This window comes from Drosophila montana, unplaced genomic scaffold (genome assembly GCF_035044405.1).
Source record: "Drosophila montana isolate Dmon_TW-CO22-7 unplaced genomic scaffold, ASM3504440v1 contig_3200_1, whole genome shotgun sequence".
NCBI lineage: Eukaryota > Metazoa > Arthropoda > Insecta > Diptera > Drosophilidae > Drosophila > Drosophila montana.
Genome location: NW_026998080.1, coordinates 5,114,819 through 5,138,725, shown reverse-complemented (window position 1 = coordinate 5,138,725; position 23,907 = coordinate 5,114,819). Strand labels below are relative to the sequence as shown.

The 23,907-nt window shown below is 45.2% G+C and overlaps 2 protein-coding genes across 2 annotated transcripts; both read left to right on the top strand.

Annotated features, from left to right (window-relative positions):
- The first annotated feature begins 4,561 nt into the window (after positions 1–4,561).
- On the top strand, positions 4,562–23,763 carry ptc (protein patched). Its single transcript, XM_064687400.1, has 6 exons — positions 4,562–4,945; positions 18,883–19,436; positions 19,502–21,452; positions 21,544–21,751; positions 21,819–22,090; positions 22,151–23,763. Exons 1-6 carry the CDS (start codon positions 4,817–4,819, stop codon positions 23,012–23,014), a joined length of 3,978 nt encoding a protein of 1,325 aa, XP_064543470.1. The 5' UTR covers positions 4,562–4,816; the 3' UTR covers positions 23,015–23,763.
- On the top strand, positions 12,039–14,505 carry LOC135432096 (pyruvate kinase-like). The gene is made up of 2 exons (XM_064687568.1): positions 12,039–12,267; positions 12,863–14,505. The coding sequence occupies exons 1-2, from the start codon at positions 12,155–12,157 to the stop codon at positions 14,424–14,426; spliced, it is 1,677 nt and encodes a 558-aa protein (XP_064543638.1). The 5' UTR covers positions 12,039–12,154; the 3' UTR covers positions 14,427–14,505.
- Positions 23,764–23,907: the final 144 nt, after the last annotated feature.

The following is a 23,907-nucleotide window of genomic DNA, read 5'->3' as shown; positions in this document are numbered from 1 at the left end:
GCTGCGGTGCACTATAAATTAAGACATTATGCGATTAAAAACAAACTGGCTGTCGTTAAAGTCACAATGGCGAAGGGGTGTCAGCTCGAAGGGGGGGGCAACCAAGCGGCACGAGTGAAACATTTTTGGCTAGCTGCAGCCGTTTGTGAAGTTGAATGTGGGCTAGTCAGAGTCAGCAATAGGCAACCCTTCGCCTGACAGATCATTCACCTCATTTACTTTGCGTTAATTAAATACCAAATTAAACCACCTGTGCAATTCTCAGTTCACAGAAAGGGCTATCTTTGGATTTAATTTCAAATAAAATCGGTTAATCCGTCCATCCCAATTTGTAAGTCTTGTATATATATGTACTTATATACACTTGTTTCACTTTGTGATCTGTATAAGAAGTAACAGTTCTCTACAGACAGAACAGCTTCCTTGACAATCTGTGTATCTACATATCTTGATCTCCCCTCGATGCCCTTGTTTTTTACGCTTCGTAAGGCAACCCCAGCGACCCCTCAAACGCAGTTCGTTGTGGTCCTTTGCAGACGCGGGCAACAGCTGCTCCCATCCCCATCTCAAACTAGATCAGTTGCCTGCATGTGAATGATATCCGAAAACAAGGCGACGTTGAAAAAGTTGCCGCGCTCTAGGCAGGCAGGCAGGCAGCCAGCTCGCTTCAGCAGCAACAACAACAACAACAACAACTAAACAACAGCAACAACAATAACCCGACGCTGCCGCAACTGAAACGGCAAATGAAGCTCTCAACCGCCACGTTGGTGGTCCAATGGCAGCTGCGCCGCTGCCGCCACACAGGCACAGCATTTGAATGCCCAAGTACACATGTCAGTGTGTGCCCCTCGCTCGCTCTCTCTCTCTCTCTCTCCCTCTATCTCTCCGGTTTTGGAGCATTGGAGCTGCGTTACGCTGCAGGCGAATTGAGCAAAACAAAATGCAAGTCATTGAGAGCAAAAACATGAGAGTCATGCACTGCGATGCCAGAGATGAGCACAACAACACGATTAAGCCCGTGCACAGAATTAAAAGCACGCAATGAAATAATTTGCTAGTTGTGCAACGAATTAATTTATAAATATGCAACAATAACAATTAAATTTTAAAACTAACGCAACAAAGTATGGTTTAATGTATACACTCGATTTGTATACCCTAATTACAAACCAACATTTCTTGTAGCCATTATGTTATCCAAATCCGTGCAGTGCCAGGCAAGATTCATGGCCATCACTAGTTTTCGATGTACTGAGCAAAAAATGGCGCAATCTGCAGAGAGCGCGACGTAAATGGATAAAGCTAAAATATGCGGCCCGCGAGACGGCGGCAAAAATGCCGCCCATGTCGCCAAAATGCGCCACACGCAATCCAACACAGAAACGGGCACAAACAACAACAACTTCTCCCCTTTGACTTGCTGCTGCAGCTCAGCATAAGAGAGTCAGTGGCAGCGAGAGAGAAAGAGAGAGAGAGAGAGAGGCAAAAAGAGCGCACAAGTGCTTGGTGCAGGCGCACTCAGCACAAGCAAAAGCACAGCAGCCATTCATATTGATGTAACGTTAGCCAGGTGAGAGGCAGCGATATTATGGTGCAGCAGGGGGCAAAAGGGGGCAGCTACGTGTGCTGCTCGTCATCAAAAGTTATTTGTTGTTGCTGTTGTTGCTGGTTGTTTGATTATAATAGCGGCTTGCGGTGGGTCTCGGCAATGACGTTGCATTCGAATTTGAATGCGACTTCGATTCCGACTGCGATTCGAACGCTAATTTTCTGATCACTGTTTCTATACCCTTGCACAGGGTATAATAATTCTGACACTAAACGTGTAACGCCTGAATGAAGACCAGCCCTGACCCTATAAGGTAATAATATTTATAAGTAAATTAATGTAGTTATGAGCCTCTGCCTGGCCATTTATTAATTTTACTAAGCTCCTAATACATAATAAAAATTTTATACACATCGTACTAATATGCAATATTAGATAATCAATTTTGAAAGGGTATTTTATTCTCGGCATTCCACTGATAGCTCACATTTATGTATTAACAGTTATTTCTATTGATCAGATAATATGCAATTTCATTCATGAATTATAATACTAAAATTACCATGAAAATTATTGGCGTTGCGTGGGGTAATATGATGTATGTATTTAAGGCACTCACAATAATGTAATGTGTGAAAATTGATGATTGTGATCTATTTATACATACATACATACATATCTCATATGGATAATTACAATAAATAATTTTTAATAATATATTGTATTGAAAAGACAATGTCTGTTCCTGTTTTGGTATCATTTTTATGCGCATGGGAGTTTTTTTTACCTTACCCGCTTTCGTAGCATGTTAGGAGCCCTGGTGCCTCGCCAAATCGGAGTCGATGCAAGAAAAACAATCAACTTTTCAGCGGGCCGCATATAATTTGCTCGCAAAACAACAACTTGTGTGGTCCCCTCTCACACATACACAAGCGCACATATGAACGCACGACAAGGCGCGGGGAGCTGAAATATCCTGCTCATAATTTAGTATTAAAAACATGCAAAAACAGACATCAAGCCCATGTGGCAGGCACAAAAAGCAGCAAACAAATTTGCCAACAATTCACAGCCTGCAAAGAACACAAAACGCACACACACACACACACTCACACCAATACACACACTCACACAGAAGTAAAGCCTGCCGCGCACGCGCTTCACGGGCATAAACACTTATACAATAATAAAAGCTCCACTAGCGTCGACGCGTCGCGACGTCTCGTCGCTGCTCGCACAGCTGAAGGCCGACATCAAGCAGAAGAGCGGGCAGAAGGAGAGGCCAGCGGCGGGAGAGCATCGGGACTGGGGACCACCCACAATGCCGGCAGCCGCTTTTAATGAAGCAACAACAAATTTTATTTGGGTGGTCGCTGCAATAAAAATAACAACAACATGAATAACGCCAGCGGGCGCAGTCGTGTGTGGTCTAAGCTAAAGCAACAACAACAAAATTAGCCAGCACAATCGCAGGCTTGTTTAAACAATTTGCTGCCGGCCCGTAAGGTTTGACATGCATGAGCTTTAAAACTTTAGCAGAAACTGTTAATCAGCAACAGTTCCTAACGGTCATCCGATTTGATTGCATTTTATATTAACTTTGACTTTTATTGATTTTTATAAATATATAATTCTTATCAGCATAATAATCGAACCTTATCATTAGTAACACATTTAAAAAACATTATATATATTGAAGATTGTCTAGTTTGCATTAGTGTAAAATAATATAGGAATTTGGCCTACATTGTTAGAATGAAAGAGTCCTGCGAAAATATTAATAGATACCCTATATACATACATACATATTTAGTTAGCATATCGGGATAAGTTACCAAATTTAGGGACACAAGCATCTATATTCTCTTACATATACTAGTTTTCAGAGTTCAGAGGTGTGTATATCGAAGATGTGGTGTAACAGGAATGAATTTGATGCCCTCTTTTTTTCCCTTTTACGGATGTAGGGTATTCGATCAATCCCTATGGTATATACGCATACACACACAAGTCTGAACTGTTCTCAAAGCTATCAAACTGTTAACCGTGAGTGCACTGTAGCCCTCGTTGTGAGTAGCAGGCGCGCTCAAATCAAAATGGCCGCAACAGAGCAGGCCGAGGAACTGAGCGCGAGCGCGTGCGAGAATGAGAGTGAGAGAGTCTAAGCGTTGCACACAGATATGACACGCTAATGAAGTTGTAGGCTTGGTGAAGTCGCGTCTTGTCTGCGCCACATACATATCTCTCTCACTGGCTACATTTAGCATGCTCATTTTGAGTTTAACAGTCCCATTTTGAGTTAACATTCATTTCAAGCAAAAACAATGTAAGGCATCAATACAAAATGTATCTGTATCTCTCAGACTGCGTGCGATCTTCAAACGAAACGGTTGTGTTCACTGCGCGAGCGGCACTAACGAAACGCGCCGAATGCAAATTTATACAAGCCGAGCTGGCCTGATAGTGATTTTGTAAATACAATAACACAGTGTCGAAATATATGCTTTTAAATATCAATGAATATCCAAAGGAAATCAACAAAGTCCAAATATTAAACGAATTAGATAGCCGAGGCAACAACAACAGCTAACGAAACGTCGACGTGCGCAAAGTGTGTGTAACAAAAAATCAAATAAAAAGCAAAACGCGCAGAGAGCGAAAAGGAAACGAAACGAAAGAAAAAACGTGATGCAGCGCTGTGTTGGAAACTTCTGAGGCGTTCGCGTCGCTCGATACGGAAAACGTGTGAATTATGTGTGAAAATTGTTGAAATTGTTGTGGAAAATGTGCACAAATGCAGTGTAAAAGTGAAGCGATCTTAAGCACGAGTCCAGATCGAGTTCAAGCTGAAGCGAAGCCAGCAATCACAACAAAACGAAACAGAGAGAAGCAGTTGACAGCCGGAGAGCGAAAACGAGAGCGAGTGTTAAAATGCTGTTTACGATGCAGCAAAAATGCAGCGCAGACATAATACAAATAATGCGAAAAATGTAATTGTTTTTTTTTTTTGAACATCAATAACAAAAATAAACAATACACGCACACAAACGTAAACGTGTGGACAACACACACAGATAGGCTGCAGAGCGAACGTGAACTTCAAGCTGATTGGTAGCACTTTTCTGCCGCTGTTAGTTAACAGAACTTCCCCCTCGCACACAGTTAACAGCTGAGAGAACGCGCCTTTTTTATCCTCCCACACCCGCCGCACAAGCTTAACAGCCAATTTACAATACACACACACATACAGACAAACGCATCAACATGGACAGGGACAGCCTGCCGCGCGTTCCAGACACACACGGCGATGTCGTCGATGAGAAATTATTCTCGGATCTTTACATACGCACCAGCTGGGTGGACGCTCAAGTGGCGCTCGATCAAATTGATAAGGTAAGTGAAAACAGAGTCACAAAAGCTCCGACCTGGCGCTCAGCCAAGCCCGAATCCAGGCCCAGACTGGCCTAGCTTTGTTTAATGAAGTCATTAAGCCGTTGGGACAGCTTTCGATACAATTTATTGCTGATATCTGACGCCGTTTTTTTGGCTTGTTTTTTTTTTGTCGCTCGATTCGATTCCATTTCGTTTTTGGTTTTACTCAATTTGTTTTAATAGAGTTGTTTGCGGCTGTGTCGTTCTTGGCGGAGGGAACGCGGGCAGCTTTTCGATTTGCTGTTGCCTGTTCGATGCTTTATTAATTGCTTTACTTAACTACACTAATGGGGGAAAACTGAAAAATGTAAAGAATCGAACTTTACTCAAAATATCTTTTTACATTCATTTTTTTTTTTAAGTGCATACAGGTAGTTTTTCTAACATTGTCAATGTTAATTAACGTTACAATGTAAAGTAACATAGCCACTTTGTATGCCCAGCATAGTTCAAAGCCAAAAATAGCTCAACATGTGTTTGTGTGCAGCACATGTTTATACAATACATAGCATATATATGTATATGTACGTATGTATGTGTGTGGGTTTTCACTCACAGCAACAGCAACAACAAAAACAGCACACGTCAACTGCTGTACGAATCAAACCTTAAGCTATGTATTTTCACTTGGCGCACAGCAGGATCGGGGCTCCCGAGACCTCCGACTCGAAACTCAGTTGCCAGAGCCACAGACAAAAACAACTTCATTATTTTGTGCTACTGTGCGGCGGAGTTGTCGGCTGACCGCAGACAAAAAAAGCCAACAACAGCGGCAGTAACAGCTACAAAAATAACAACTGCACAAAAAAGTGAAGCTCTGGCTGCGGCGACTGCAGAAGCTCTTTCAATGTGTGTGTGTGTGTGTGTGTGTTTGTGTTTGTGTGCGGAGAAGGCAGCCACGGACAACGCCAAAAACAACAACAAAAACTTTTGATTTGCTCTTTGATAAAAATGAGTTTTGCAACTTTGCCCTTACGTTTGCGATGCTGAGACAAGGAATGCACAGTGATAAAGCTTAAACAACAGGATAAGCAATCCACCGCTAGACGAAGATTAAATTCTCTTATGAAAACATGCATGTGTGTGAAGAAATGCTCTTCATCTATTCAAATCGGTTGCTATATATGTATTTATTTAAACTAGTTTTGAAATTTGTTTCTTTTATCATGTTTATATATTATACATTAGATTCCTCAATAATATACCATTACTACATACATTAGAGTTTGTTTTGCTATAGAGCATACAAATGTCGTAGTAAACTTTACTCAACGCTTTATTTATCGTTCGCGTTCGTGTGCTGCTGTTGTTGTTTTTGTTTTGTGGGTGCTGTTGATTTTTGTTGTTGTCGTTGCCAAAAGCATTCTGTTTATTTTCTTGTTGTTGTTGTTGGTGTTGTAGAATTGTAGAAGCAGCTACCGCACACGGCGCGTCACGTCAGCTAGAAGACACACACACACACATATGCATGCATAACATATATATTATATAAATAAGTGCGGGTGGTCCACAATGAAGCAAAAAAATAAAAAAATATTTCACTGACGCACGCGCTTTTTGACCGGGCGCAGTGGCTGTCAAACTGTGGCCAGCAGCCTCAACGCTTCTCGCCTTTTCTCGCATCTCCTTGTGCATTGCCTTCTGCGCTGCTTTTTACAACTTGATGTCTTCATTATGGCAGCTCTGCTCTGCTCCGCTCTGCTCTGCTCTTGTTGCCTCTCTGAGTACGCTGCTCCTCAATTATTTCTCGTAAGGTCTGGCTGTGGCGCTGTGTTGTAACGTTACAACGTTTCCTCCTCGCATTGAACTTCTCGAAAGTTGTGGCGATCGCGAGCGACGCGTCGATCGCTCGCTGCAGCATCGCAGTTGGCAGCGACGCTGACTGCGATTGCAGCTGAGGTGTGGTCGTGCCTTGTTGTTGTTGTTGTTGCTGTTGTTGTTGCTTGTCTTGTTGCTGTTTGTGTTTTGTGTGTTTGGCCTTTTGCTCGTGACGGCGTCGTCGTCGTCGTCATCGACGATGGGCGATTTATTTTAATGACTCAATTTAGCGAAATATATTAAGACATTAATTTTGTCTAACGAAGCCAGGCAACAACAAAACGGCCAAATGCATTGTGTTACCCTTTTCGCTCATTTGGCCAGCGCATATGCAAATTGGCCAACGTTATGTTTATTACTTTATTCGTATGCCATAAAAGACCAAAAACAAGCAACAATCGTTCCCTCCTGGGAGGTCCCTGGTTGACGTTTCCATCAATGAGGTGAATGTCAAACTGTGCCGTTCAGCTTATATTGTTGTTTTTCGTCTCTCTTAATCGTCTTCTCGTTTTACCTCGTAACGTTTGCCAACACAGTCTATGCACGACTTATAATTAAATTCAACTAAGTTTCTCTTAAATTATTTGTTTATTATAAATTAGCGAATAATCAATCAATCTGACAAATTTGAGCTTAACCCTTTATGTGCTCGATATCTAAGCTTAAAAGTATTATCCTGAAGTTTTCCACACACTAAAGATTACAGAGTATCTGCAAGTCGCGCAGCTGGGCTTAGGCTTATGAATTTTATTTGCTTGTGCCGCATGTTTATTTATGGCAATACCGTACTATGGATGCAGGCCATGTACGAATGTGCGGCGTTGGAGACGAGGGTCATTGTATTTGTATCTATAAGATACATGTATATGTATATATGTATAAATTCATGAATGAAATCGCTGGAGCACGTCTCTCCCGTACCTCGGCTCCTCTCTACCATCTGTCGCTGTGCCAATTGTAAAGCACACACACACACACTCACACACACACACAACCACTCAGCACAGGAAGTTGAGCCGCATTGGCGGCATTTTGAAGAAGTTTTCGTTGTTGTTTATGCGGCATTTGTTGCTGGCGGTGGGGGTAACAATTTTTGTTAAGTCATGCCGCCCGATCTTTTCACAACAGCACATGAAAAACAAATATTTATCGGGCTGCGCGGCAAACGTTACTCAAAAAAAATTGACATGGCCAAAATCGAAAACCAGTAGCATAAACCCTGAAATTGTAAATAAGCAGCTAGATCGTAATAAGTTAAGTAAACATAAATATGGTACTAGCCGGAGTTACTTGCGGACCAAACATGTTTTGCATAGTCAACAAGTTGAAGATGTTTGCGCAGTGCAGAAACCACAAAATTTCCATCATCCGACCACAGTCAAAGGGACGAGCATCTTTGGGTACGGATTGGCGGATTCCATTCGCAAATGATGAAAAATGATGAAAAAAATGCATTTCTTACTTTTCGAAAAACCTTCCCTGAAAGATGTTTTTCAAAAGGTTTCAATAATTGTTCGATCTGCGTCCAAAATAACGAATGAATTGAAAAATTCTAATTCGAACGTGTTTAATCGATTTCGCACAATCCACTCCACAGCGTGGAATTGGGGGAAAAAAACTAGCAGCTTTATATGCTCGAAGGTTAAACTGAGGGAAAGTCTATTACTTAAACATGAACCTTCGTAAACTAATTAACGTATGAACTGGAAACTTCTTTTTCGAACGTGTTTAATCGATTTCGGATAATCCACTCCACAGCGTGGAATTGGGGGTTCAAGGTAGAACGGGGAAAAAAAACTGGCTCGAAGGCTAAACTGAGGGAAAGTCCATTACTTGAACACGAACCTTTTTAAACTAAACAACAATTTGTGTTCCCTTATATTTGCTGTCCATTTTTCGGGTTAAGTGCATTTCAGGAATCGTTCTTTTCAAATACTAACCGTCGCTCAGTTTCTGGGCATTGTTAAGGCCTCAGCCTCACCCTTTTCGTAGTCTTTGGCAAAAGTCAAGGCGCAGTAAGTAAGTAGGGTATATACAGTTTCTTGGCTAGGTTGACACCCTTTCCTGGAAGTGCAGAGGACTAGTGAATATCTCTTAATATCTTTGCCGCTGCCGTCCTTAACACGCCCCGCGCCTCAAATTACAGTTAACTTGTTAAGGCCGAGTACTTCCTCTCGTTTCTCCTCGCGCTCTTTGTCTAATACGCTACCCTCTGTCAATTGTAAGCCGGAAATGCTTGTAGGCGTGAGATATCTTCATTTTGTTGGGCAACAGCATTTCTTTGGTCTTCTCGGAAGCCACTTCGTCTCGACTTCAGCCCTTGGAGCTGAGCACCGAGTGCGAGCAATTTATGCAGGTATCTCTCTCTCTCTCTCTCTCTCTCTCTGTGTCTCTGTCTCTGTCTCTCCGCCCCTCCTTCTCGAATTAGACCTGTGTATGCTTAAGGATTAGTTGGCACACAGCTGTCTTTCCGTCTCTAGGTCTCTCTCCACTCGAAACTCGCCCCTCGGTTTTCTCTGATCTTTAGGTTTTTTTTTTGGTGTGGGGTTTTTATAAGCTGTTTGTCTTTGTTTTAATACCCTGTATTCATAAAATCGTAATAGCGGGTACATTAAATAGGTTAAGCAGAAAGTGACGTTTCCTCGGGAATCAGAACCTGTCGAGTAAATTTTCCTCTCTCTCTCTTTGTTTCATATGCATAATTTTGTATAGTGTATCTTATAGTCAAACTTTTTCGATCGGGAAAAATATTTTATTATTGTTATTTTCATATTTTTTCAAACTTTTTATTGTTTGATTTCTTGTTGTTGCCGGACTCAGTGTCTCGGTCTCCGGTTCAAGTCCATCGGATATGGAATAACAAATATTGGGCCAACGTGTGAGAATGATTTATGTGCGTTACACCTGTTGCACGAGATCTTATCAGCAGATCTTATCTTAGTATAATATTTATTTTGTGCGGCTCTGATTTGAATTTGTGGAGTGGGAAACTAAATTCAATGGATTCTTCAAATATTTCTTTATAAACAAAGTGGAATATAATATAGAATTTTGTATCTATTGAGTGTCTAAAATTCTCGAAAATTAATCTCGGGCAAAATAAGTGTTTACTTATTAGTGTATATAATATGTCATTATATGATATATGTGTGTTGAATAACTTGACCCCAGGGCAGCCCACCTTAATCATAAATTAACGCCTAGATCACTTTTGATCCTTTGCTCTATAATCTGCTTAGCAGTTGAGCGATCGCTTTTGGGATCATGCTCCCCCAATTAAAACTAAAAATACCCAAAAACCCAACACTAAAACACACACACACACACTCGCACACACACACACGCACAACGAATGATTCGGAGTCAGTGCCCCAAATAGCACCCACACGTTGCCCCAGAATTGACAGCTCAATTTTGAGGCCTCACACCGAAACGGAGACAACTTTATTGGGGGAACTGGAAGTCGAAATGTGTTTTTCACTCAGCTTCATTAGGCCGGCTGTGAGTCGATTCGTCCGTACCCGGGCCCGGGCCCTACCTCTGTCTCTGGCCGCACATAAAACTGTTATTGTCTTCATCAACGTGCCCCAGCAACGGGGAACAAAAACAACAACAACAACAGCAGCAGCAACGGGGAACAAAAACAACAGACAAACGAACGTAAGACGTAAAAAAAAACTCAAAAGAATTATGAAGACATTAACTTGACCACACAGCAAGCGGGCAGGCCGGCCGGCCGACCGAGAGAAGCAGATAAAACCAACAACAAAAACAACAGCAGCAGCAGCGAAGAAGGTACCAAAGCAAGAGAAGACAACGCAGTGACATTGGGCAGCAAATGAGACAGCAACAGCAACTGAAGCAGAGAGAAGGGGACAGAGAGGCTTTTGGGCCTGCGATTGCGACTGCGACTGCGGCTGCGGCTGAAACAGAGACAGAGAGCGAGGCGAATACCGGAAAGAAACATTCAAGCAATAATCACGGAATTCACTGAAAAAGCAGTTAACGGACAGCCCGGACAAACAACGGACATAGCTGGTAGGGCTCAGGCCCAGGCCCAAGTTTTGACTTCAAGATTGAGCCCTCGCCCTGGCCCTAGCCCTCTCTCCCTTGCCGACTCAAATTCGGGCTCGGCTTCAGGTTCGGTGCGTGTGTACCTGTATCTCAATGAGAATGAGCGACGTGGCCGCCTTGGCTACCTGACTGACCGACTGTATGCGTGTGTGTGTGTGTGTGTGCGTGTGTGTAAGAGCATGTGTGCGTCGGTATCTCTGGGCCTTTTCGTATGAAAATAATAAAGAAATTAAATTGCCTAAAAGCAAAGCAAAACAAGCAGCGTTATTTTTTGTTTGCCGGGCAGGTGAAGTTAAATTTAAAGTTATTGCTGCATTTTTATGACAGCCGCCAGTTGAACATTATTTTTATTTTTATTTTACGTTTTTTTTTTTGATTTTTTTGGTTTTTTGGCTGCAACGCCCACGCTATAAAAGCATAAACTGTGGTTATAAGGCAAAAGCTGAAGCGTAAGAAAAGAGCAGCACAGCAACAAAGTGGATCAGCGTAGGGATGATTTCGCTCTCTTTTTGGTCGCTCTCTGGCTCAGCACTGCTTGTGTGTGTGTGTGTGTGTGCTTGGCTTTGTCACCGTGCTGCCTAACGGTAACCAAAGCCGCCTGACGCTCTCACGGCCTGGCAACAGTTCCAGCTGCTCCAATGACCTTCAAACCTTTTTGTTTCTTTTAGTTTTTGAATTTTAACCGATTTCGCTGAATGGCGAGCGACGTAGTGGCCAAAATACATACATATGTATGTATGTAAATACATGCTTGAACGCTTGCTGGTCACGTTTTAGGGGCGCCATAAATTGCCGGCAAACGACAATTTGCATGCATCGTCATCGTCCCATTTACTTTATTTTAATTGCTAGCCTAGCCGCGAAACTTGACTCGTTTTAAGCAGCGTGGGTAACTAAATGTTACCAATGTGTGTGGTCCAACACTCACACACACACACACAAACTCAGTATGCGTACAGATACGACACATACTCATGCGCTTTTTCATGCGGGCGGCTGTCCGCAGTGTTGAGAAAAAAACTGTATTTGAATGCACAGTGGGACCAGAGTGTTCGATTATGATATAACTGTGTGGAAGGTTGAGTTATCTATTTATTTGGCACTGCAACATTTGATGTGTCTAATAGCCTGTACTTTGACTTCAAAGTACATTTTTTTTAAGCATTTGTTTTATAATTTTGTTTGTTTCTTTGTGTTTTCCTTTTATTTTACGGGCAGTGCGTGTTAACAGCAATCTTTTAGGTAGATATTAAATTCCAAATTTTAGGTAAAACGGACATGATTTCGTGCCAGCGACATGCCCGCAATTTGGTATTCAAGAACGCCTTTGGGCGGCACATAACTTTAATGAGAGCTACACGTTTAATGACACACATTTACGTGAGAAACATGTGAGTTTTTCAGTCAAACAGCACATCTACATACAGATCATTGCGAAACGAATCGACAAACATAGTTGAGTCTAGGGAGAGTTCAGTTTATTAACGAGAGATCTCCAGGTTGCCTCTGTGATCGCATAGGATTAAAAGGTAAAGGTTGACCTCGTTCCAGATCTTTTTTGTGTCTCTAGGGAGAGCGATCTCCAGGTTGCCCCTTTGATCGCATAGGAATAATGAAATAAGTAAAGGTTGACCTGGAATTGTTCGTTCCAGATCTTTTTGTATGTCTTGGGAGAGTTAAGGTTATTGTCAAGAGTTCTCCAGGTCACCTCTTTGTTCGAATAGGACTAATAAAATAAGTAAAGGTTGACCTGGAATTCTTCTCCAGAGAGACTTAAGTTTATTACCGAGAGATCTCCAGGTTGGCTCTTTGATCGAATAGGATTAAAAGGTAAAGGTTGAAATCGTTCCAGAGCTTATTTGTGTCTCTAGGGAGAGTTAGTTTTATTACCGACAGAATCTGCAGGTCGTCTCTTTGATCGAATAGGATTAAAAGGTAAAAAGGTTCCAGAGCTCATTTGTGTCTCGCACCCGCTCTCTTTCATAGGAGTGAGAAGACACAACAAGTTGTCCAGAAGGCCAACAGTCAGCTGGAGCACTCTTGCCTCATCGAGTATGACGCACCGACAATTTTTCGACGACTCTCGACTATTATCTGCACCATTGGACCCGCCTCGCGTAGTGTCGAAATGTTGATAAAACTGTTGGAAGCCGGAATGAATATGGCCCGTTTGAATTTCTCGCACGGATCGCACGAACACCACGCGGAGACGGTGGCCAATCTGCGCCAGGCCGTCGAGTGCCACTCCCAAAACCTGGGCTACCAATTCCACTTGGGAATTGCCCTCGACACAAAAGGACCCGAAATCCGTGTCGGTCTCATCGGGCGCAGTGCGACTGGTGCTGTGGAGTTAGAAAGGGGGGCAACCTTTATACTGAGCACCAACAAGGAACTCCGGGAAAACGGCACGCAGGAGAGGGTCTATGTGGACTATGCGAACATTACCAAAGTGCTCAAGCCTGAGGATCGCGTATTTTTGGACGACGGACTGCTCTCAGTGAAAGTGAAGAAGGTCAGGGGCGAAGAGTTGGTTTGCGAGGTGGAAAACGGGGGCAAACTGGGATCACGAAAGGGCGTCAACTTGCCCGGGGTGAATGTGGATTTGCCCGCCGTTTCCGAAAAAGACAAAGCGGATCTACGGTTTGCGATAGACCACAACCTGGATATTATATTCGCCTCGTTTGTAAGGAATGCGGATGGCATTAAAGAAATACGCTCGGTGCTGGGCGAGCAGGGCAAGAGCATCAAGATCATTGCCAAGATCGAGAACCATGAGGGTATGAGGAATATCAAGAGCATAATTGAGGAGTCCGACGGCGTCATGGTGGCTCGCGGGGATCTGGGCATTGAGATACCGGCGGAAAAGGTCTTCCTTGCCCAGAAAACTATTTTCGCCCAGTGCAACAGGGCCGGCAAGCCGGGAATCTGCGCCACCCAAATGCTCGAGTCCATGATCAAGAAGCCCCGTGCAACGCGCGCCGAACTTTCCGACGTAGCCAACGCCGTGCTGGACGGGGCCGACTGTGTCATGTTGTCCGGCGAAACGGCCATGGGCGACTATCCGGTGGAATGTGTGCAGACCATGAGCAAGGTCTGTCGCGAAGCCGAGGCTGCCATCTGGTATGAGAACCTCTTCGCGGAACTGCTTCAGAGCGCAAGTAGCCAGCTCGAGCAGGTCGTCCTAATAGCCGCAGTGAGTGCAGCTATCCGGGCCAAGGCCAAGGCCATAATAGTGCTTACCTCGGAGGGATTCTCGTCGTACTCATTGAGCCATTATCGGCCACCGTGTCTCATAATAAGCCTCATTTCGGGCGATGATCAGATTGCACGTCAGTCGAATCTTTATCGGGGCATTTGGCCGATCAGCTACAATGAGGACTCGACGCACGATTCCAAGTCGAAGAAAACTGTCGAGGATCGCGTGGATCATGGCGTCCAGCTGGCCAAGAGCGTGGGCATCATCAAGCAAGATGATGCCGTCATCGTTGTCACCAGCTTAAACTTCCGCAGCGGCTTCACCAACTCCATGCGACTCATATTCGTGTCATAAATAGTTGCAACAATTTTTTTTAAATTCTATTTTATTATATGTATAGCTTTTAATAAACTAAGGTGGAGCTTCTATCTAATCGTTGATTGTGAATATAGTTCACAGCAATATCTCACACTTTTCACATAAATTAGCGGGTAACACCTTTCTCTCTCTCCAATTCGAATCAATGTGAAAGCCGTAAACTAGACTTATAAGTAGGCCCGTCTTCATAAGAATGTACACAAATACGGCCTAAGCTCCAAATTTATGTATGATAATAAATATGATAATAAACGATGGGTTCCCACATGATTCAAATACATATACCATATATAAATAGAGTTGAGTTCTTAAAAAGAGTATGGAACACCGAAGTTTGAATGCCCTTGAAGACATGCACACAGTAGAAATGTAGAAAGCATAAACAATTTTGGATAACATATCCTAAAAAACCTTTCTATCCTATCATATCTACCAATATATAACAAAGTATGAATGATTCCGGCACAAATTATGAAGGATAGTAAAGTTTGGATAACATATTCTAAAAAACCTTTCTAGCCTATCATATCTATCTATCTATATCTAAAGTATGAATGATATCTGGTATCTATAAAGAGATTAAAGTGTTTCTTTTAAGATTTTTTCTTTTATGGTGTATTAGTCACTTCCGGAGCTAACAAATTTGATGTTCGAATAAAAATGTCCTACTGTAAAGGGTATAAAAGTGCGTTGACGTTTCCATTGGGCAAGTGGAACAAAACGTCGCTTATACGGAATATGACTGCCCAAACGGAGACGGGCATATGTATCTATATAGTTATGAGTATCTATATTTATGATGAGTATCTATGTATGTTATAAGTGTTCGATGCCCATATGATAATTATGCCTTGGCTGGGTGGTCCGTCACGTCGCCTTTGTCCGGCGATAGACATATATTGAGTTTCGTTTTATGCTAAAAATATTTTGAATTCGTTTTTTATTGCGGCACAACTATAACTGGGCGCACATATAAGTAGACGGGCAGCTCTTCCATCTATCTCTCTCGATTTGGAAAGGTTTTTGTGCCGTGTAATTAAGTAGTCAAAGCCCGTGGGGGGTGCCCGGCTCTTTGGCTAAATTATGCATATGTCAGTCTCTCCACGAGCTCTTTGATTGATTAGTGGATGTATATATACTATATGTATATATATGTATACTATATATGTCTATATAATCTCTTGTTCGGCTTTTGTTTTATAACTAATGAAAAGCCGAGAGGGAGTACTTCAAGCTGAAAATGTGTCTTTGTTTTCGACTTCGTTTGAAAGTATTTTGTATTTTTACCTTTACAATGCACCTGTCAAGCGCTCGCTTGCCATCTCTGTCGCGCATTCGACACGGCGCGGCGGCACAGCGTAGTGCATTTCAAACTGTGAGCCGTGGGATTAGCCAAGCGCTGCGGATTAGGACCGAAAATGCGCATTTCTAATGAAGCTGTTCCCAGTTGGCAGGCTCCTTACAAAGAAAATGCTGCACATACAATTTTCCGCTTAAGCAAGAGCAACAACAACAAAAACAACAACAGCAACAAAAACAAGAAGAAGAAAACAAACTGTGCAGAGGCCATAAATCAATTTGTGACATTTCCTCACGACGTCGACGTTGGCAGCGACGGCAGCTGCGGGTGTTTGTAGCTGTAGCTGGGCACTCAGGCAAGAAGAAGAAGAAGAAGCAGAAAGAGAAGAAGCAGCAGCAGCAGCAGAAGAAGAATAACAACAACAGCAGGCAAGATTGATGATATGTCACATGGTCAGGCTACATTTGGCGAGGCTTGTTGCGGATAAAAAGAGACAGACGAACGAGCGAACGAACGGAGGAGGAGGAGAAGGAGGCGGAGAAGGAGCAGGAGAGGGAGGGACAGGCTGACAAGCGTTAACAGCAGCCGCTGTGATGGCTCAATCGCGCACAGTTTGAGCTGCACTGCAGTGACTGCCAAATCTAGATTATGTTTATTTTTAGTAGTTGCTGCTGCGTCGACTGCTGCTGCTGCTGCTGCTGCGACCTGCGGCAGTTACAACATTGTTGCAGAGTTTCTGAGAATTGTGTGCGTCTTTTTGTTTAGGTTTTGCTGCTTCGCCCGACCAGAGAAAAACATTCTTTTAGGCACCACGCACACACACACACACACACACACAAATTATGGAAAAATTCCACGAACATTGCAAACGTAGTCGCCACATGCGGCGCAGCTTGAAAGAGACGACGCCGCCGCCGCTGCCGACGTCGTCGCCGCCAATGACTTAATTAACAGCGACAAAGTCAAAGCCGCTTCTGAGTTTGAAGTTTGCGGAAATGACACAACGGCGGCGGCGACGCTGACTGCATAGCTAAGCAGCAGGAAGTGCGGCACTCTCTCCGTGCCACATGCCACATGCCACACACCTCCAGCTCCACCTGGCGGCGCACCCACAAATGCCACGCATAACTTCAAATAAGCAAACACAGACATTAGGCGCTGGTAACCTTTTGGCATGGCTTATTTATGGCTGACTCCCGCGCGCAGCCGCAGCCGCAGCGCGGTGACGCCTCCGTGCGCGTCGCTGCTCGCGTCTCTATGTTAACGGTAGTCATAAACTGACTGCTCGCCCAACAATAAAGCCGTCTTCCTTGCAGTCAATGCCACTTAAGTCATTTTTTACCTCTGCGCTTTTAACCAACAAAAAACCAACAATCGACAACAACAAAGCACGAAACAACAACAACAACAAAAAAACACACCGAAAAAACTTGATTTGGACCTAACGCTGGGCCCATTTCACTGGCGGAAAATCTGTGAAAAGCGATAAAAGCAAAAGGAGTCTGCCCCACACAGACTTTTAACAGCGCCCAATCCCCAGATCGAGACGCTTCATGCACAGCTTGGAATGTCTGTTCTGTACCTGTGGCTGGGTGCGGCGTCGCTGCACAGTGAGGCGCAACTAGAAGCTACGAGAATGTTGCAGAGCTCACGTGTGAAACGGGCATCATTTAAAGGCAACTTGTTAATTTAGTTGAAGCTTAAAAGTTACTTGTAAATATAGAATTTGTCTGTAACTTTTATTCTCTGTGATTTCGAGGAAATTCCATTTGTTCAGCTGAAGAAGCAGTTGGCAATGTTTACAAGGAAAATGTAAAGCTAATTTTAAATTACATGTTACTTGTAAAGCTAGCATTGCATAAAAGTGTCTTTCTATTCTTTGTAGCTTATTAGAAATCTCTCAGTAAAGCAAGAGAAAGTACATTGGCAACGTTTACAAGTAAACTGTAAGCCTAATTTTAAAACGAATGTTAATTTACAACTTACTTATAAAGTTAGCATTGCTTAAAAGTGTCTTTAATTCTTTGTAGCTTATTAGAAATCTTTCACTGAGGCAAAAGAAAGTGCATTGGCAATTTTTACAAGTAAACTGTAAGCCTAATCCTAAAGCTAATGTTAATTTACAAGTTACTTGTAAAGCTGGCATTGCTTAAAAGTATCTTTTATTCTTTGTCGCTTATTAGAAATCTTTCACTGAGGCAAAAGAAAGTGCATTGGCAATGTTCACAAGTTAACTGTTACCCTAATGTTAATTTACAAGTTACTTGTAAAGTTAGCTCTGTTAACAAGTAACCCCAGGATAATGTACGAATGTAGTTAAAACAAGGATAAGAGAAGGGTTACTGATAAGTAAAATCTAGTTGCTTTTAGATAATTTTCCAGTTAGAAAGATTTTCCTCAAAATGACCTTTAGAAATTGTTTTACTTTTATTATTATATATATAAAGAATTTTACTAGTCAAATAAAAATGGATGCGTGCGTCATTAATAACAGAGAACAATGGCAGCTAAGGTCATTTGTTATACCCACCCCTCCTGCTCCCCAACATCCCCCCCCCCCTCTCTTCCCTTGTCGATCTATCAAAGTCAAAGTCAGAGCCAATAAGCGACTGCGTCCCACTGTGCAATGACTGGTCGGTTAAAGGTTCGATTGAGACGTTAGCGTGCTCCTCATTATTTGGGGCTCAATTTCCGTGCAACGCTGTGGAACAGACGAGAAAGCCAGCGAGACCCGAGACCCCGAGACCAAGCCAGGCTTGGTGTGGCCTGGGCAGCGCTTCCAACGATTATAGGTTGCGGCTGCGTCGTCGTCGACGTTGACGTCGACTGCGGCGTCGGCGTCAGCGTCGGCCTCTTGTGTTGTTTTCGTAGGCTGGGCTGGTTAGGTTGGGTGCTGCTGGTTGCATGGAATGGGACGATCATGATGATGATGATGATGATGATGATGATGCTACAAAAACATATAAATTATATGGCTGCGGTCGGGCCACACGCTGTTTCGTTATAATTTTAATGCGTTATTTATGGCATAAACCAAAACCCAAAAAACCAAAAAAAAAAAAGGTTAAAATTTAAACTAAAAAGCAAATACTCATTTACGCTCTCTCTCTCTCTGTCTCTGTTTATGCGCAGGGCAAGGCGCGTGGCAACCGCACGGCAATCTATCTGCGTTCAGTATTCCAATCCCACCTCGAAACGCTCGGCAGCTCGGTGCAGAAGCATGCGGGCAAGGTGCTATTTGTGGCCATCCTGGTGCTGAGCACGTTCTGTGTGGGCCTCAAGAGCGCCCAGATACACTCGAAGGTGCATCAGCTGTGGATACAGGAGGGCGGCCGGCTCGAATCGGAGCTGGCCTATACGCAGAAGACCATCGGCGAGGATGAGTTCTCGACGCATCAGCTGATCATACAGACGGCGCACGATCCGAATGCATCCGTGCTGCATCCGCAGGCGCTGCTATCGCATCTGGAGGTGCTCGTCAAGGCGACCGCGGTCAAGGTGCACATGTACGATACGGAATGGGGTCTGCGGGACATGTGCAATTCACCGACAACGCCCAGCTTCGAGGGACACTATTATATTGAGCAAATCCTCAAGCATCTGATACCGTGCTCCATCATTACGCCGCTCGATTGTTTCTGGGAGGGCAGCCAGCTGCTGGGACCCGAAACACCCGTCTATATACCGTAAGTACCAAATGGATCCCTCGAAGAGAGCCGTAGATTTCAATTCCCTAATCCTCATCTCACAGCGGCCTCAACCAGCGACTCATGTGGAGCACTCTGAATCCGTCGGCAGTGATGCAGTTCATGAAGCAGAAGTTGTCCGATCAGAAGATCAGCTTTGACTTTGATACCGTGGAGCAGTACATGAAACGGGCGGCCATCAGCAGCGGCTACATGGAGAAGCCCTGCCTGAATCCCATGCATCCGCTGTGCCCGGACACGGCGCCCAACAAGAACAGCCGTCAGCCACCGGATGTGGGTGCCATTCTCTCCGGCGGCTGTTACGGCTATGCGGCCAAGTATATGCACTGGCCGGAGCAGCTAATTGTGGGCGGGGCTCAGCGCAATCGCAGCGGACACCTGAAGAAGGCCAAGGCTCTGCAGACGGTGGTGCAGCTGATGACCGAGAAGGAGATGTACGACCAGTGGCAGGATCACTACAAGGTCCATCACATTGGCTGGACACAGCAGAAGGCCGCCGAGGTGCTCAACGCCTGGCAGCGCAATTTCTCCCGCGAGGTGGAGCAGCTGCTGCGCAAACAGTCCCGCATCGCGTCCAACTATGACATCTATGTGTTCAGCTCGGCGACCCTGGACGATATACTGGCCAAGTTCTCGCATCCGAGCGCCGTCAGCATTGTGATCGGCGTCGCTGCCACCGTGCTCTATGCCTTCTGCACGCTGCTGCGCTGGCGCGATCCTGTGCGCGGCCAGAGCAGCGTCGGCGTGGCCGGGGTGCTGCTCATGTGCTTCAGCACGGCGGCCGGGTTAGGCCTGTGCGCCCTGCTGGGCATTGTGTTCAATGCGGCGAGCACGCAGGTGGTGCCCTTCCTGGCACTGGGCCTGGGCGTCGACCACATCTTCATGCTGACGGCCGCGTATGCGGAGAGCAACCGGAAGGAGCAGACCAAGCTGATCTTGAAGAAGGTCGGTCCCAGCATACTGTTCAGCGCCTGCAGCACGGCGGGCTCCTTCTTTGCGGCCGTCTTCATTCCGGTGCCCGCGCTCAAGGTCTTCTGCCTGCAGGCGGCCATTGTGATGTGCTTCAATCTGGCCGCCGCTCTGCTGGTTTTTCCGGCAATGATATCTTTGGATTTGCGCCGACGCACCGCTGGACGTGCGGACATCTTTTGCTGTTGCTTTCCCATTTGGAAGGAGCAGCCCAAATCCCACCAATTGACCATGAACAACAATAGCATGCGCGCCGGACGTCATCTCAAGAACTGCAACAACAATCGAACGGCCCAACTGCAGCAGCAGCAGCAGGCGCAGCAGCAGCCGGCACAGAATCCGCTGCTGGAGCCGCGCGCAGCTGGCGGCGCGGTGGGCAGTTCCCTGCCCGCCTTCTCGCTGGCCAAGTTTGCGTACAAGTATTATACGCCGTTCCTTATGCGCAGCTGGGTCAAGTTCCTGGCCGTGATGGGCTTCCTGTGCGCCGTCATCTTCAGCCTGTACGAGGCGACATCCTTGCAGGATGGCCTGGACATTATCGACCTGGTGCCAAAGCACAGCAACGAGCACAAGTTCCTGGACGCCCAGACGCGTCTCTTCGGCTTCTATAGCATGTACGCCGTGACCCAGGGCAACTTCGAGTATCCGACGCAGCAGCAGCTGCTCTGCGACTACCACGAGGCCTTTGTCCGGGTGCCGCACGTGATCAAGAACGACAACGGCGGACTGCCCGACTTCTGGCTGCTGCTGTTCCGCGACTGGCTGATCAATCTGCAGCGCATCTTCGACGAGGAGTTCCGCGACGGCCGACTGCACAAGGAGAACTGGTATCCGAATGCCAGCAGCGATGCGATTCTCGCCTACAAGCTGATCGTGCAGACGGGCTATGTCGACAATCCGATCGACAAGAACCTGGTGGAGACGAATCGGCTGGTGAACAGCGAGGGTATTATCAATCCCAAGGCCTTCTACAACTATCTCTCCGCGTGGGCAACAAACGACGTCTTTGCCTATGGTGCCTCACAGGTGAGTTCCCCCCCAGTCCCCAGTCCCCCCTCCCCTCCAATGGAAGTGCGACCTTTATGCTAAATTACTTGATCTCTCTAATGTATTTCAGGGCAAACTTTATCCGGAACCGCGCCAGTATTATCATGCGCCCAACGAGTACGACCTGAAGATACCCAAAAGCCTGCCGCTGGTCTATGCCCAGATGCCCTTCTATCTGCACGGCCTGACGGACACGTCCGAGATCAAGACCCTGATTGGCCACATACGCGATCTGAGCGTCAAATACGAGGGCTACGGACTGCCCAACTATCCGTCAGGTAAGGTTGACCCAGGTTGATTGACCGTTTGAAGCCCTTACTCACTTGCATCTAATGCATCCTTTAGGCATTCCCTTCATCTTCTGGGAACAGTACATGACGCTGCGCTCCTCGCTGGCCCTCATTCTGGCCTGCGTCCTGCTGGCCGCCTTGGTGCTCGTCTCGCTGCTCCTGCTCTCCGTTTGGGCTGCTGTGCTTGTGATCGTTACGGTGCTTGCCTCGCTGGCCCAAATCTTTGGCGCCATGACACTGCTCGGCATCAAGCTGTCCGCCATTCCCGCCGTCATCCTCATACTGGGCGTGGGCATGATGCTCTGCTTCAACGTGCACATCTCGCTGGTAGGTCAACGTCGTGATTCTTCCCAAACTCAAACTCACTCGCTCCTTACTCTCTTGCAGGGATTCATGACGTCCGTGGGCAATCGGCAGCGACGCGTTCATCTGGCCATGCAGCTGTCGCTGGGTCCCTTGGTGCACGGCATGCTCACCTCCGGCATGGCGGTGTTTATGCTGTCCACGTCGCCCTTTGAGTTCGTCATCCGGCACTTCTGCTGGCTGCTGCTGGTGGTGCTCTGCGTGGGCGCCTGCAACAGTCTGGTGGTGTTCCCCATTCTATTGAGCATGCTGGGCCCGGAGGCGGAGCTGGTGCCGCTGGAGCATCCGGATCGCATATCGACGCCCTCGCCGGTGCCCATGCGCAGCAGCAAGCGCTCCAACAAGTCGTTCGTGGTGAACGGATCGCGTGGCTCGTCGCGCAACTCCGGCAACTCCAACAACTGTCACAAGGCGCACCATTACCACAAGGACGTGAACATCAACGACCCCTCGCTGACGACCATTACGGAGGAGCCGCAATCGTGGAAGTCCAGCAACTCGTCCATACAAATGCACAACGATTGGAGCGCGCCGCCAACGCCGCCCACGCACAGTCACCATCCGAATCATCTGAACAATCATTATATGAACAACATTAACAATTATCAGCATCGCAACGAACGTGAACCACGTGAACATGGCGCCGCCTCCGGCTCGAACTGCTCCTATGCGGGGCCGCCGCCGTCCTACCACAAGGCCTCGCAGCCCGGCGGCGGCGGTGGCGGCTATGGACCGCCGGAGCTGCAGAGCATTGTGGTGCAGCCGGAGGTGACCGTGGAGACGACGCACTCGGACAGCAACACCACCAAGGTGACGGCCACGGCCAACATCAAGGTGGAGCTGGTCACGCCCGGACGTGCGGTCCGCAGCTACAACTTTACGAGTTAGCCCTGGCACTAGTTAGTTCCTGTAGCCATTAACGTCTATCTGTATCTGTATCTTAATCTGTATATGTGTATGCATGTTAGTTAATTTCCACGTAGGACATATATATCTATAGTTATCATATATATATATATATATATATATATATATGTGTGTAGTATATATAGCAGCTGCTATGCTCCATTCGCATGCCTAGCAGCTTTGTATGTATGTATTTAGCACCTAAGGCATTCTTAAACATAGAGTTATTTATTGTAACACACACACACACACCCACACACACCCCACACACACACACCATACAGAGCTATGTACTTATGTTCGGGGTCGCTTAATTGGCCCAATCTTAACGCGAGATTCAAATATCAAACCAAGCCACACACTAGTAATTTATAGCATTTAATTTAGTTTAAATATGTACATAAAACACAAGGACTTGAACCAAAATAGTATCGCTAAAAACACACACACACACACACACAAAAACACACTCAATTTAAGAATTAACAACTAAAAAAAACAAAATACAAAAAAAACCCAAAAAACGAACAGAAGAAATTTACTAATCAAACAAAACGAAATTAAATATATTAAGAAATATCCCTCCCGTAGGTACTTACAGCCAAAATTAATAAATACAAAAAAATATAAATTGATTAAAAATAATAAAAAAAACAATTGTCCAACGATAAGGACTGTATGTATCCAAATAACACACACACACACACACAAACACACACACATTATGCAGTTCTTAAAAAGCGAAAGCATTTAAATAAAATCAAACCATTTGTAAAGCGAAATATTCCCTAAATTTGTTTATCCTTCAAATTAATGAGAAATCTTATGGTACTAACTCCAATATAGCATTTGTATTAAAAAAAGGAATATTAGAG